Source organism: Agelaius phoeniceus, chromosome 1 (assembly GCF_051311805.1).
Source record: "Agelaius phoeniceus isolate bAgePho1 chromosome 1, bAgePho1.hap1, whole genome shotgun sequence".
NCBI classification, from domain to species: Eukaryota; Metazoa; Chordata; class Aves; order Passeriformes; family Icteridae; genus Agelaius; species Agelaius phoeniceus.
In genome coordinates, this window is record NC_135265.1 from 46600621 (window position 1) to 46616296 (window position 15676).

General features: G+C 44.8%; 2 protein-coding genes across 2 annotated transcripts in view; both read left to right on the plus strand.

The window, feature by feature from the left end:
- KIF15 (kinesin family member 15) overlaps window positions 1–3797 on the plus strand; it is a 33895-nt gene extending 30098 nt beyond the window's left edge. Inside the window, exons 32-35 of the mRNA XM_077178074.1 lie at window positions 564–601; window positions 2236–2401; window positions 2735–2866; window positions 3123–3797. Of these exons, the coding sequence (XP_077034189.1) occupies window positions 564–601; window positions 2236–2401; window positions 2735–2866; window positions 3123–3203 (417 nt within the window). The 3' untranslated portion in view covers window positions 3204–3797. The remainder of the gene's footprint in view (window positions 1–563; window positions 602–2235; window positions 2402–2734; window positions 2867–3122) is intronic.
- A 764-nt stretch (window positions 3798–4561) lies between these two features.
- On the plus strand, window positions 4562–11633 carry TMEM42 (transmembrane protein 42). The gene is made up of 3 exons (XM_054637742.2): window positions 4562–4723; window positions 9307–9453; window positions 10243–11633. The coding sequence occupies exons 1-3, from the start codon at window positions 4610–4612 to the stop codon at window positions 10384–10386; spliced, it is 405 nt and encodes a 134-aa protein (XP_054493717.2). The 5' UTR covers window positions 4562–4609; the 3' UTR covers window positions 10387–11633.
- The last annotated feature ends 4043 nt before the right edge of the window (window positions 11634–15676 follow it).

Here is a 15676-nt window from a genome sequence, read left to right on the forward strand (position 1 = left end):
GATTTTTTTTGTTGATTTGGTTTGATTTTTTTTGTTTTCATAGCAGCAAAACGAACACCAATTTCTAGTGAATTCTAAGAGGCACAGCCTGAGACTTATCTCTTAGGATTTCTATCTTGGCCTAACACCAGTGAACTGGGTGTCAGATTGCACAATTAGCAAAAACAGATTCAGATTGCTAAATCTGACTCATCCCCAGAGTTGGAAAGTGAAGATTGTGCCACTTGCTAATGTCAGGGCTCTGTCAAAGGGAAGTGAATGTCACAGCAGAGGTTTCCATGAATGTCCAAGACAGAAGAACCCCCTGTTAGAGCTCTGCTGTGTGTGTGTGGGCAGAGAGACACCGCTGTGAGTCAGCTGTGCTGACATGAAATGGGAAATAAGTGCCTACAGCAAAGAGATGAACTTAAAGTGAATATTAGGGATGTGAACTACTGGGCAGCAGGATGATCTGGAATGAGATATGTAGCATCAATTAAGTAACAGATATTTTTAAACATATATATATATATGTGTGTGTATTCAACATTAAGACTGCATCTAATGTTTTTGAACTTTTCCAGAATAAAGCAGTGGAAGAAATGCTGAAAATCAAAGCAGAGTAAGTCTAAGTATTGTTCCTTGAACTGGAAGCTAGTATTAAACTAATTAATGACAGAAAAAAAGATACATTTAAGCAATAGAAGTCCAAGATCTGAAATGACAAAAGACATAATTTGAAAGTATTTACACTTCTGCAAGATACCTTGAGTTCTTACTCTTTCTCATCAGTAGGTGGTAGTAGCACCTATTACTAGATAGCATTATATCAGGACAATACTTTAAAGGGTAGAACCATAAAAACTTGAATTGGAAGGGATGTTTTTAATTGTTTAAAGTTATTTATATGCAGTGAATTGTAATAGCATTCCTTTTCAAATTAAATTGAAATACTGTTCATTTCTTTATTAATATTGCAAATGTTTTATAATTTTAAACAAAATGTAATTATTTGGGGTTTATGCTATTTGTTTAAATTTCTGTGGCTCAGCTTGAAAAATTAATTTTTTTTTTTATTATAGGCTTCCTAAATAGTGTTTGCACTTTTGGGCAAGTAGTCCTCAAAACTCAAGTGTTTTGTACCTTGGGTGGATAATAGCAAAGAAAGAAAATACTGAATCAGTAGATAAAAATTACTTTGGAAATGTCTGTCCTGCTGTTCTTTTCCTAATCTGTACTGCTTCAGGATTTATTGTGGCTGAATCTCCTAACACAAGAGTTATTTTCATTTGATGGAATGCTTTCTATGCAAGTAACTTCTTTTAAGGAGGAAGGTAGTTCTTATGCACATGGTAATTTCAAAAGTAATTTGCATTAAATTTTCCAGAAACCCTAGTCTGGAAATTAGGGATTATTTTGCTATTTGATGCACTGATTTTGCATTCCTGTCTGATCTCTGAAACATACTTCATAGCAGTGCTACAATGTGTCCTACAGGCAAATAATGGACAGAGGGAAAACATTCTTTTCTCATCAAGAAAACATCTTTCCAAATGCAGCAAATGAATACTGTTCACAGAGCAGTTCTTAAACACCATGCTTCAGTAAAACAAACTGGTGACAGAAATTTCATGTATGCAATATTTGAATTGATCTGCAAAATTACTCAAGTTCATGGAAGCAATAGACAGGCTGCTAAGTTTGATGGCACAGTTTAATATCCTGTGATCTCATCTGCTGAAAATGTTTTAATTCTGTCAGAAGTGGTACTCATTCTCTTTCCAGGCCAACCAAGCAGGCTCAGACCATCTGAAGTGCTCAGAGATGTTTCTGAGCAATGAGGCTGTCAGGGGGGAAAAGCCACAGACAAACAAGCATTTTATCGAGGGAACCTGTAGAGCAGCTGAGTTTAGCTGGAAAATTTACATTCCTTAGGTGAATTAATTGAAAGTGTTCTTGTAGGTGAAGCTTCTGTTTTCAATCATGAGTGGAGTTGTATATCCAGGATTGCAAACAGCACAGTTCCCAAAGAGAAGAGCAGCTCCAAAACACTTCCTAGTTGATAGTCTCAAACACAAGAACTGTGAAGCAGAATGAATTTTTTCCTTTCTTTACCACTAAATTCTAAGGGAAATACAGTATCTCAAAATAATGCTTTTAAAGGAGCTTCCCTCCATGTCCAAGACTGACTTAGGAATTCAGTTGTATGACATTTTTGTTGGTTTTTAATGTTTTATGATTCTTTTATATTGGCAGATTAGAAGAGACCAAAAATATCCTCAAAATCCAAGAGAAAAGCTGTCGTGAAATGACTTTGGAGATGGAACGAACAAGGACATTGGAGCTCAAAGCATTTAATGAGAAAGAAGAAATTAGATCAAAACTGGAGGAAGCATATGAAGAAAAAGACAGGATTGAAAAGGTTACATAGACATAATTTTTTTGTTGTCTTCACAGCAGAATCTTATTTAGCAGAGGTACAGCTGGTTTGTTTTGCAGTTTAGCTACTGAAAGTCTGGATACAGAAATCACTTAGTAGTACAAATCAAATGGTGCTCCTTTTTTGCCTTTTAGAGGAATATAACATAGTGTCTAAGGAGACATAAGACAAACATATATTTCCTGAGTGAACCAACTCTTGCATCATATGTTACAACAAACCTGAATGTTAGTATGATAATAGCTCTAAGAATTGCTTCTGAAAAGAGAAGGAGAGGCTACTGCTAAGAGGTACACAATGTATTTATTACTACAGGAAATAAAATTGCTGAGGAAGCAAGTTGACTCGCTTGCTGAGGAGAATGGGAAATTACTTGGTCATCAAAACCTGAACCAGAAGATTCAGTATCTTGTGAAACTGAAGAAAGATTATGCTAAACTTACAGAGGTAAGTTGCAGAGTAGATTACAGATGTAGTAATGGCCTGACATAGCAAAGAGCTAAGCTTTGAGAATGAAGACTAAAATTCCTGCTCTTCTGTGGGAGAGGAACAGAGATACCTTTGATCTCCATTTTACTTCCTCAAGTAGATAGTGTATAAAACACTTGAATAACTCAGCATCACAACAAGATACTGCTTGTGTAAAAATAACAAAGTGAGGATAATTTCCTTAATATATCCATGTTTTTTCTCTGTTTTACAGGAGACTGAAAAGCTACGAGTTGAAAACATTTTTTTGAAAGAATCAAAAAAATGTGACATTTGTAGACAAAATCAGCGGTAATGACCCAAATAAAACTGCAGAGCCATATATTTGAAGTGTACAGAATAAGCAAAAGTCAGTTGTCAAATCTGACTTTTGCTGTGGTTCTGGAATAATCAAGTATTCTAGTTTGTAGATTTTTTGCTGGTAATAACTCTAAGTGAATATTGTTATTCCAGCTCTGTGGGCAGCTTTCAATAAAATTTTAACACCTTTTTGTAATTTTTTTTCAATTTAAAAACCTGATTTTTATAGATACTAGGTAGATACTTCCTTGAAACTTCTGTACCTTGCCAAGGAAAAGCTTTCTCCCTGGGAACACACCTGGATTTTTCTCTCCCTTTGTACTTTTATTCAGGTTCCTACTACTTCTGAAATGCTACATTTTCCATCAGAGCCAAAATTCAAAAAGCACAATTTCTTTGTGTTTGTTTTTTTTTAGTTAAACATAGAATGATTTTCCTGTGTTGCTTAAAAATAATTTTCATATTAAACTTTGTTCAATAAAGCATAAATGTGAATTTAGTAACAGGCTTGTAAATAGTACTATAAATACTTTTTTTTTTTTGTTTCTGTTCTTTCTTTATTTGAAAATAAAATACTTTTCAAACCTGTTTTCTGTTAGTATAGACTTTGAGCTCTATATTAACACTATAGGATTCTGAGGGTTTTGCAACCCTTTTTCTTATCAAAGAAGTGAAAAATGTTAGGAAAGAAGATGTGAAAATATGCAGAAAATTTTACAGGAGTACACCATAAGTTCATTTAATTGCACTTAAAGATTTATTGCAAATAACTGAAATGCTTATTAGTGGAACACAAAATGTTGATTTCTATAGCAATATCAAACTAGGGTGTTTTCTGCTTTCTGGGTAATTCATACAATAATAGTTTTGACCACAAGCACTGGGGCAAAAGGGAATAAAGAGGAAATATGTGTCTGGTAAAGGGTAGAATATACCTAATGATTTACTACATTATTTGGCTGAGGGAAAGAAGACTTTCCACTACCTTACCTATTTTAAGCTGCAGATTTGTTTGCACTTGAGATGTGGAGAAATAAAAAGCTGACCTTAAAGGGAAGATGTGCTGGGGTGTGAGTAGAGATCAGAACTAGCACGGATGAGGAGCACACAGGTCGAGAGGGGCTAAACAAGGGTGTTTTTATTTGTGACTGCCCTGTTCTAGGTTTACAAGTATTAATTTCCTGTCTGTTTCTGGACTATCGTCATGTCGGCAGCGGCTTCTGCCCTTTGTCTGTGTTGTACCCCGGCCCCGTGCTTCCCTGCTTGTTCCCATAAATCCTTTGTACACAAGTGAAAACGGCCCACGGGCCCTTCCGCCGCTGGGGCCCGCCCGCCCGCGCGGGGCGGCGCTGGCGCTGCGCGGGGCCGCCGGGGCCGGGCCGGGCCGGGCCGGGCCGGGCAATGCGGGCAGGGGCCGGGGCGGCAGCGGCGGCTGCCGCGGGGGGCCTGGGGGCGGCGGCGGCCGCCGCGGCGAAGCTGGCGCTGGGCCCGGGCGGGGAGGCGGCCGACGGCTCGGTAAGGAAGGAGCGGGAGGCACTCGGCACCGGGTCTTGCGCTGCTCGTCGCGGCGGTGGAGGGGAAGGAGCGCGCTGGTTCTTCCTGCGGCGCTCCAAGGGGCTGCCCTGGATTTGCAGGGAAAGGCGGGCGGCCTCGGCGGGCGGAGCCGTGACTCAGCCCCGGGGAAGCCCAGCCTTGCGGGGCTGAGTAAGGCGCGGTGCCGACGTAAACAGCGCGGGGCGGGCAGCGGGGCTGCCGGGTGTGAGGGGAACGAGCGTGGTACGGGAATGCCCCGAACCAAGCCCAGCTCTGGGAGCTCATATCCAGCCCTTCCACGTCAGTGTTACTTTAAAGCAGGATGTTAGTATGAGCATCAAATGCTTGTTCTCAGCCCACTGTTTTGCTGATGGCAGCGCCCTTCTCTCATTTATTCTCTCTCAGCTCGGCCCTGAGCAGAGCAGAGAGGTGCAGCCCTTGATTTCCTCTTGCTTCTCTTTGGGTGTTCATGATCTTTATCTGGGTCGCGTTTCACAAAGCTCCGCGTGCTTGAGGTTACATGGGAGTGCTGGCCCTTCAGCTCAGAGGCGGTGTCCTTACCTCCAGCAGTGACCCTGCCACAGCCACGGCAGAGGGGGACATGGGCACCAGGCTGTGTGTGAGTGGGGACGGGAGGAAGGCAGCATGCATGTATCCTAAAAGCACTTTGGGGATGTTCATCTAGGCATGGGTTGTCACTCACATGGCAAATGTACAAAAGGGAGACCACAAGGGAAGGTAGAGCTGAAACAAATCCAGCCTTGCACAAGGGAAAAAAAAAAAAAAAGAAGAAATTGACATGTGTGATTATTAGAGAGAGTTAAAAAGGCAAAACCTCAGTACCTGCCAATCCTGTTGATCCCTTCTGAGATCTCCGAAAGGAGAAATAAAAAAAAAATCCTGATACTCTTCACTGTGCCCAAAAATCACAAATTGTGCTCTGTACTGAGAGAATGGCAGAGCATGAAATTACTGAAAATGCTGACAGCATCTTTTCTCAGTATTTTTCTCTGTTGAAATTTATAAAAATATTGCCCATTTTTGGGGTGGTAGGGGTGGGAGGAGGTTGGTACTTCTTTTTTTTTTAATGTGCTATGACAAAGTATCATGTCGTTGATGTGAAGTGTTGCCAGAAGGTCAAGAGAGATTATCCCTCCCCTCTACTCAGCCCCAGTGAGGCCACACCTGGTGTTTTGGGTTGAGTTCGGAGCTCTCCACTGCAAAAGAAGAGATGGAGCTACTGAGAGTCCAGCAAAGGCTCATAAAGATGATGAAGGGATCAGAGCATCTTTTTTGTGAGGAGAGGCTGAAAGAGCTGGGACTGTTCCTCCTGGAGAAGAGAAGGTTCAGGGGGATCTTTTCAATGCGTAGAAGTACCTGCAGGGAGGGCGCACAAAGGATGGAACCAAGCTCATTCCAGTGGTGCCCAGTAACTAGACCAGAGGCAAAGGGCATGTACGGGAATGGGCAGTTCCTTCTGAACATCCAGAAACTGTGAGGGTGACCAGGCACTGGCTGGCCCAGGTTGCCCAGGGATGTGGTAGAGTCTCCATCCTTGGAGATACTCATGTACTGCCTGGACATGGACCTGGCCAATCTGCTGGAGTGATGAGGTTGGACCAGATGAACTCTGGAGATCCCTTTCAATCTCTGCCATGCTGTGTTTCTTTTTTGTGGGCAGATTGGTTTATTTTGGTTTTCAGGTCCACTCCAGGTGACAATTATTAATCATCTTAGCTGTAAAACTAGCCAAGTTTTATGTAAATGCCATAATCTTCCTAGTAGCTTAAATTGCACAGGACTGTAGATGCATAAGTATTTCAGTGCACATATGTGGCAAAGGCATTTCTGCAGAGCAGCCACAAGGTGACAGAGATTTAAGGGGTTTTGTGTTGGAGGAAGAGCTACAGAAATCCCAAAATAAGTGAGATAGCAGCCATCACTTGTGCAGTGTGGAACACGGCAGCAAAAAATGTATTGACACTTCTAAGAGCTGATGATGCAGGGTAGCAGGATACTCCATGGCACCACAGGGATGGATTTCCTGGCCACAAGGATGTGTTGTGGTCTGAAAGCCTGAGAGCAGTGTGACCAGGAAGGGTCATTGCACTTGAACAAAAGTTTTTCTTTGCTTTCTCCGCTCCCCTGCCAATCTTCATCTAAAATTACTTCTGCCACTTCAGGAGTGATTCTAGATTATCTGAAATGTACACTGAAATTAATCTTTGCTTAGAAAAGCAATCAGAACAGTAATCCTTGACTCACTGGGGTGGCTCAGCTAAGTCCTTAGCAGGGGAGGAATTTATCTCCCTTCTTCCTTGTAGGGAACACGTGGGGATGTTCCTATCTGTCTGTCTGCGTACCATTGCAGTGACCACTCTGCTGCCCTGGGCACAGAGAAACTTGACCTTTCTCTGATAAACTTTCCTTCTGGGCATGTGCCACCTGCAGCTGGTTTCCCTGGCTCTGCATCAGGAGATCAGAAGAAGCCGTGGGTTCTGGGTCACTTTTGAAGGTGGCATAGTTGCTGTGACGGTGGGAGCCAGCTTTGCTTCGTCACCAGTAGTCTCAGACTAGCTCAAGTCTGGCCAGATCTCTGGAGGTCTCTAGTCCAACCTTTGTGTACACATGATCTTCTCCAGTTAAGTTTTAAGTACTTAGAAGGTCTGAGAGCCCATGACCTTTGTTCCATACTTCACTTGTTGCCTCTTGTCATATCCTAATGGACCTTGGAGAAGAGCTTGGGCTCTATCCCTCTACACCCTCAGGCTAATGGTTGAAGGCAGTAACAAGATTTCTTAAGGCTATTTTTTTTTTTTTACCTCAGCAGCATGGGTCTCTTTCTGCTCCAGAAATACACTGGAGTTAGGTGAAACACAGAGAATTGTTTTCCCCTCTCATCCCCACTCCCAAGTCTGCTTACTCACTAGAGGTGTGTGGATGTACGTAACTCCCTGAGGAAAGTCAAACTGCCAGGTCATACAGGCAGAGAGTGAAACTGGGAGGCAAACCCCATTCTGTGGTGAGCCCTAACAGAGCAGATGTTTTCTTCCTCAGAGGAGCACTAGTAGCTAGGCATAGTTGTCCCTCTTACCCATCCACACAGGGTTTGCCTGTCAGTGGGATGTCAGTGGGAAAACAAACTGATTCACTGGTGGGAATCATTCTGAATCTTTACTGTTGTCCTGATTAGTTGCAACCTTTGTCCTGAAAAGTTGGCAACCTTTGCCACAACTGGGGCAAAATGAGGCCACATGAGGCCACACACCTGCACCATCCCTCACTGGAGTGAGATTAGTCTCAGAGAGCTTGTGCCAGCCACCTAGCATGGATTTGCTTTGCATTGTTTTCCTTTTAGCTTTGTACTTACCATATCACTTGCTTCAGAAAACTGTGGGCTCCCCCACTGCTTGCAATTAGTAATTTCTTCTTCTGAGTGGGAGCAGGACACAGTTGGTGGACGCTGTTGATTTGGGCAGCTGGCAGGAGGACACTGCAGCCATTCCCACAGGGCAGGTGCCACCTCTGAGCTGTGGCCTCAAACCTGCATTTCTGTCTGCCTCAAGATGGATCCCACTGTGGACTGAAAGGTGGCAGGCTATGAAGCTCTGATTGCTACGGCCATAGACAAAGCTTTGCTTTCACTTGTCACTGTGAGAGTTGGGATCTGCCTGCCTGTGATCTCCCTTGGGGTCTTCACATCAACTACATGGTACCCAGGGGCTGGGGAGATGGCCTCAGCTGCTTAAACAGGGAAGGGGTGGAAGGCACTGAATGGTGCTGGATTTTTAGGTGCAACTGTGCCCTTTTTTCAAACTGAGGCAGTTACACATCTGGTCAGGTTGTCTAAGGAGGGAGATCTTTCTTGAGGCCCTTGAATTCAAAATTGGATTTATTGCTACTAAATGTTAGAACAGAGACCCCATCAGTAAACTTCCCTGCTCTCCAGTGAGTAAAACAAGGCAAAAGCCACTCCTGGTGCAAAACAAGGCATGAAGCCACTCAGCTTGCTCTTTCCTCCCAGAGATCCTGCTCTACCCTCACTGCAGCAGTAGGGCAGGCCAGGTCCTGGGAGCTCATAAGGACCAGTGCTTTGGGCCGCCCAGGTCCTGGCTCACATTCACAGCTGGGTTCTGGAGCACACACAGTGCCAGCATGTACATCTCTGGTGTTTGTCAGACTGAATTTGACCCTTTTCCATACATCAGGTGGTAAGTGAGGGGCATTTATGGGCATTGTGTGTGGCACCACTTCGTGAACTGGAGAGCTTTCTGCAGGTTGGCTTCTGGCATGGCAGCTGCTGCACATTATCCCAGCACTTCTCAGGTTGTCGTGTGAGGCTGGGCTTGCAGCAGGACATGGCAGGCTCACAGTCTGTCCAGAGCTGTTTCCTTGTTTTCATTTCCTTCTGTGATTTAATATATTCATCTTTGTGTAATACCAGCCAGCCATAATTCAGTTTTAAAAGCCCACACCATTAGGTTTGGCTCCAAAGTGTGCATGAATTATTGAGGTTGAATAAGTAGGGGGTGAAAATACACAGAATTTTCCATTTTGTTCTGCAGCTGCCAGTGTTGCTTCGCCTCAGCTGTGTTGGCCTGGTGTTTGTGTGCAATGCAGTGATGTGGACAGTCTTCACAAAAGCCTTACGACTCTCCTCCTCCTCAGCTGCTGCCTCTGTGACAACAACAGCCTCCAACTTCATCTTTTCGGTGAGTAGACCCCTTCCCCAGACACTGAAGCCTGAGTAGCACAGCCAGGTGAGAATGCCCACGCTGGTTGTAACTCATCTCCCAGTGCAACCAGCATCTCTGGCCACAAAGGGAGAGTGGGAAATGATTGTGTCAGGCATCAGCTGCTCTGATAGCTGTGGTGGAACTTTCCTGGGTGGTGCAGGAAGAAGGGGGCTGCTGCATGCCTTGCAGCAGCAACACAGTTTACTGAAGTTTTCTGATTGCCAGTGGGAGCTGGGGCTGGGAGCTTTGCTTCATTTTGCTTTTCCTTTGCAGCACCTCACTTGTGACAAGCCAGAGTCATCCTAGCTGAGTCTGAAGATGCAGCATCTCTAGTGACAGCAAGAGAGTCTTTGACCCGCAGGTTTTTTTCCACATGCTTTTTTGCTCTTTACAGCAGTCCACCTTGTTTCTGTGCTCCAGCTGGCAGACAGCTCATGGTGGTGTCCAGTAATCAACAATCATAATAAATGCCCAGTCAGTGGGAAATTTGGCTCCTGAAAAGTGCTGGGAAGGCAGCAAAGCACATGTGCATCTGTCAAATTCTGCTTGGGGACCACAGTATGGCTGTGCTTCCAGGCTGCTGGTGGAGTTGGTCATCTCCACCATCATCTTCAGCAGCCATTCCTGTTGGCCATCCCAGTAGGAGTTTCCTCAACCAGGTCTTTTCCAGGGCTGTCTCTCCCAGAAGTCCTCACAGCTCTGGCAGCACAAGAGGCCTTGGGGCAGCTCAGCCCAGCAAAGCTTTGTGTCTCTCTTTTCCTTCAGGCTGTCCTGGGAAGATTGCTCTTCGGGGAGACATGGACACCTCTGTGGTGGGTCGGCCTCGCCATGACAGTCTGCGGGCTCATGCTGCTGCACACGGCTGCGCCCCAGCTGGTGCCAGTCCCAGCGGAGAAGAAGGAATGGTAGCTGCTGCAGGGGCCACGGTGCCATGCTGCCTCTCTGCAGCCTGTCTCATGACAGCACCCCCAGTCCCCACCGGCCTCTCAACACGTCGACCACCGAGGTGCTAACCCCTGCTCAGTGCTCATCTGCTGACTTGCAAAATCACGTTGGTCACATCTTTCCTGGTGGTGGTATGGTGGCAGTGACAGCTCGGAGGGAGCTGGTCAACTCTGAGTCAGTATTGTGAAAATCAGGGCCAGAGGCTTATCAGCCACTCCTCCTCTTCGCACCCTGTGGCTGTGGAGCTTTCCTAGTTAGGGGAATGCTGAAAGTAAATATAGTGGCTGTGGAAGGTGCTTGTACATCAGTATTTTTCCATGAAAGGACCTATCCCAAAATAGAAGAGCAATCAGAATTAGATGCTGAAGGCAGCTGTTATTTCTGCTCTGCTGTTCCTGACTTTTTGTCTCTTGAAATGGTTCTATGCCCACTGCTACCTATAAGGCTGTAGAGACTTTCATTAATTCCTTCAGCTTCCTCTATCAGTCACATACACCCTTGAACTTGGCATTTGTATCTGACTTCTAGAATTTTCACTTACCCATTCCTGACATGTTAGTCACTGTAAGGTTGCTGCTCTTTCCTTTAAACCCTTACCCAGAATAGGGTTTTGATCACCATTCCTGCTTTGTGTAGGTTAAACTAATTTTGGGACAGTTCAACAGGCAACCTGCTTCCACTTGGAGTGTCCATGTTCAATACATCCCTCATCCCCACTCAAGTTGAAAATTGCTTTAATGTTTGGTAAAAGGAAGTTTCTCAAGTTTCTCATGTTTTTTCTACACTTCTGGATGATGCTTATTCCCATTGATGTAATGTGATCAACCAGATCACTGGTATCTGCTAAATTTTGCATCAGTGATTACTCCACGTGTCAGTTTGGTGAATGTGTCATGAATCATCATTTGTAAGGCACTGACCTAATTCCCCTTCCCCCTTCTTTTTTTTCTTCCTTGGAAATTCTTCAGTTGGAATTAACAAATATAATCATGCCTATAAATGTATGCATCATGGTGGTGATATTGCTTGCTTGCTCTGGGCTTGCCAGGTTGTCTCTGTCATCTTGTAATGACAGAAGGTGAGTCACGGTTGTGGCATGTGCAGAAAACCTAAGGAACTGTGAGCATCTGTATCTGAACCTGTCAGGTCTGTCATGACTGGCAGATCTGTGCTGTGTCAAGTGGGTAAAATAGACTTGGATGGAAATGCCACTGGAGTTGAGTTTGTGCCTTCTTTGAATCAGAAGAGTCACTGTCTCCCAGAAGAGGCCAAGAGCCATTTTTTCTGTTCCCTGCCATTCTAGCTCACCACATCTGGCAGGCATGTCTCAGGAGGGGCAAAGCCTTTGCCTCTCCCCCTCAATATGCTCTCAGGTCTTCCTGTCAAAGAGGGGAGCTGCGTATGTGGTGGGAGAGAGGGCAGAGTGCTCTGAGTGTCTTCCCTCCCTGCCACCGTGGGTCTTTGAACCTGGGGAGCTCTCTGGGTGGCAGCAGTGGAAGCTGGGACCTGACACAGGGACCTCATAGGTCTGCAGACATGACAGCCAAGAGCCATGCATTTCTAAGTACATCAGGTCTCCTTAGATCTTCATAGATAATGGAAAATTAATGAAGCCTGATTTATTTGCCCTTGTTATTAACCCTCAGCCAGCTGTAAGCCATGGCTGCCTTCGTGCAAACGGCAGTAGAAGGACCAGGCACTCTGGTTAATTTGGCTGTTGTCCCATTTCCTAATAAACCATTTGGAAAGCTTTTTAACGTGGACTATCTCAAAACTGACGTTTCTTTATTACAGTCATTGTTGGAGGTCAGGGTTTAGGAAGTGTTTCTTCGAAGTGGAATGTGTGCAGAAGGTGTGAGCAGCACTTTGCTTTGTGGTGTTCCCTTTAAGGGTGAATATAAACCAGGGCTGTAAATTCTCTCATAAATACTTGAAGGTGGAAACAGAAGGAAGTTTTTCACCAATTCCCATGGTAAGGAAAGACAGCCAGTCAGGGTTCATTTTATGGCAGAATCCCACCCTTCTTGTGTACACAAGAGTTTGGCCATGTCTGCCAGTGGAGCCACAGCTACAAGAAAAACTGTAATCACTGTGTGGCAAAGCAGTGTACTTCTGGTAAACCATATGAGATCATCCAAAATGTGGCTGAAGGTAATTTAAAAAAACGGGGATTTCCAATATAAAACTGTGTCCAAAGCTCAGTGTCTGATTTTTTTTTATTTTTAGATATTTTAGATCTCAAACACACACACACACACACACACACACACAATAAAGCAATGTGAGAATAACAAATGAGCTGTGTTTGGCAAGTCAGTGGTTCAGATGTGGTGGACCTTATAAGGTGGCTGAGAAGATCATGGCCAACTCCAAGACTTTGGTTAACCAGGGCAGAAGATGGGTTACCTTTATGTGGGAACTACAGCAGTGTGCATACGTGAAGTTTTTGCTCAGTTGAGGTGAGGTATTATTAGAGAAGAGTCTTGGGCACATATTTCCAGCCAAATTCCAGCAAAATCTCACAGAAACACAGTGCTGTATCTACAGCAGTGGTGGGTAGGGACAAAGCCATGGATGTTGTCTGTCTGGGCTTGTGCAAAGCATTGGACACTGTCCTGCACAACATCCTTGTCTCTAAATTGGAGACATGGATTTGATCCCAGGCACACCTACAAGCTGGGCAGAGACATGACTGACAGCAGACTTGTGGCAAAGGACTTTTGGGTGGTGGCTGACCAGAAACTCAACATGAGCCAGCAGTGTGGGCTCACAGCCCAGAAAGCCAAACAAATCCTGGGCTGCATCTAAAGGAGTGTGGCCAGCAGGTGGAGGGAGGTGATTCTGTCCCTCTGCTCTGCTCTCTGAGACCCCACCTGTGGTGCTGCATCCAACTCTGGTGCCCCTGATGTAGGAGGAACATCCAACTGTTGGAGCAAGTCCAGGAGGCCACAAAATTCATAAGGAGACTGGAGCACCTGCCCTAGAAAGACAGACTGAGAAAGTTGGGGCTGTTCAGCCTGGAGAAGAGAAGGTTGTGGAGAGACCTCATAGCAACCTTCCAGTATCTGAAGGAGGCCTACAGAGAAACCAGAGAGGGACTGTTCATCAGGAACTGCAGTGATAGGACAGGGAGTAATGGGGACAAATTGAAAGAGGGGATTTAACTTAGATAAAAGGGAAAAAAATCCTACTGGAAGAGGTTGCCCAGAGAAGCTGTGGATGCCCCATCCCTGGCACTCTTCAAGGCCAGGTTGGATGGAGCTCTGAGCAGCCTGGTCTAGTGGAAGGTGTCCCTGGTCCTGATAGGGTGTTTGGAGCTAGATGATCTTTAAGGTCCCTTTCAACACAAACCACTCCATGATTCTCTCACCTCCCTAGTGCTGGTTGTAATGAGTCTTTCCTGCACCTACCTCTCATTCTCAAACACAACACTTCGTTTTTCAGCATCTTATTCATCATCAGGCATGGCCATACCATGTCATACTTTTAAAGAGTAGAAGAAGCAGGTGCATGGTTAACAGGAAGGCTCACAATGACACTCAGGAAGATTCAAAGAAGAATATTTGAATTAATGGTGGGAAGCAGAAACAGAAAAATGTATAAATAAGCAAAAAATGTTGTATAAACAGGATCGAGGAGTATTGTATTCTAAGGTAAACAGTGTCTCATATACCTTTACAAGGAACAAAGCCAAATGCAATTACAGTTTCAGTTGAACCATAAACCATAATTTGACTGATTAGATAAGGAAAGATACATAAAAACTTTTAAATGTCCCTGTTGTCATTGACAAGGAGTCACTGAAAATTTGTACAGCATCTCAGTCACAACATATATTGAAATCCCTTGAAGGATGGTATGTTTGCCTAGGTGATAATTATTTGAAGTACATGCAATAAATAAGTTTGGTAGCTTGTTCTACCAAGTTTGGTATATTCAAAATTTTCAAGGAATTTGACTCAATGCCCTCTGCTGACCCTTCAGAGACCCTAAATGATCACATTGCAAGAGTGTCCCACATGCACACATAATTACACAATCTTACAAGCAGTGGGGTGTTTTTGAAGAAGGAAGTTCTGTGACACAACATGCCAGAAGAGTGGCTCTGACCTTGTCTGGCACAGAAAAAAACATGAAATTAGGAATAAATGGGTACTAATCCTGATGTGTTCGGGGTGCTCTTCTGCAGAAGAGCAGCAGCAAACCTTCATTTTGGGGATCTGAGAGGTGCAGAGGGAAGTTGCACAATATGGGCACTTATCTACAGCAAGTGGTGTGGTGCCTGCAGCTCACTTGGTCTTGGAGAAAAATCTGGGGTGAGCTCAGGTGAGTGGGAAAAGCCTTCCCAGGAGAACCAGGGCTTTGCCCCTAAAAATCAAGTGTGTGGAGTGTTGTACCACATGACTTTCTAATGGAAAGAATTGAAGAAGACAACATTCCTGAGAATGTTCCTTCCTGAGAACAGAACAAAGTACTTTAGACTGTAAAATAACACCTTCTAGCTTTAGGCAGATGGCTGTTGGGCTGTGTGTTTCAGTGCCCTTTCTAAGGCAAGTCTCTTTCCAGCTATTTAACACCAAAAAAAAGGTCAGCAACTTGCTTGTAAAATCTGAGATGGGGTCCTGGGCCATGGGCAGAGAGTAGGGGGAAGCCCTGTGGGTGGGCAGGGGCAGCCAGTCCCAGTGGGGCTTTCAGAGTCCTAACATAGTCAATGGTTCTACCTGGAGTGTTTTATCCAGTGCTGGACCCCCAAATTCATGAGAGGTGTAGGAAACTGATCTGTCTCAAGGATTCCAAGATGGCATCGGGCTAGGAGGAGAGAGGGATGTGGACTGGTTGGAGACAAGGAAGGCTTGGGCTGACCCAATTAGCCTTGGAAAGGAGTTCCAGAGGCAGCACAGAAATGGCCAGTACCAAACAAGGTAACAGACACAGGTTGTCTCTTAGGACTTTCAAGCTGGCCATCAGGGGAAAAAATGTCACTAGGAGGTTAGTTGCCTATACAGGCAGCTGGGTCTCTGCCCATGGAGGTTTTCAAGACTCAGCTAGACAAAACCTCAAGTGACTCAATCTAGTGTTGGTGACCATCCCGTCTGGGCAGACAGATGGATTTCCTGTGACCTAGGGGCCAATTTCATGAATGCCATCATCTATAACTGGAAACTGGTTTGACCTTCTGCCTCCATGTTTAGTAGTTCCCATTAAATCCCGCTGTGCCACAGAAAGGAGGCTCCCCCTTAAGGCACCATGCATG

Excerpts from the sequence above, each read along its gene's own strand:
- TMEM42 (XM_054637742.2), top strand. The coding sequence starts at position 4,610 with ATGCGGGCAGGGGCCGGGGCGGCAGCGGCGGCTGCCGCGGGGGGCCTG. Across the intron at positions 4,724-9,306 it reads GGGAGGCGGCCGACGGCTCG|CTGCCAGTGTTGCTTCGCCT; the intron begins GTAAGGAAGGAG and ends TTTGTTCTGCAG. Across the intron at positions 9,454-10,242 it reads CCTCCAACTTCATCTTTTCG|GCTGTCCTGGGAAGATTGCT; the intron begins GTGAGTAGACCC and ends CTTTTCCTTCAG.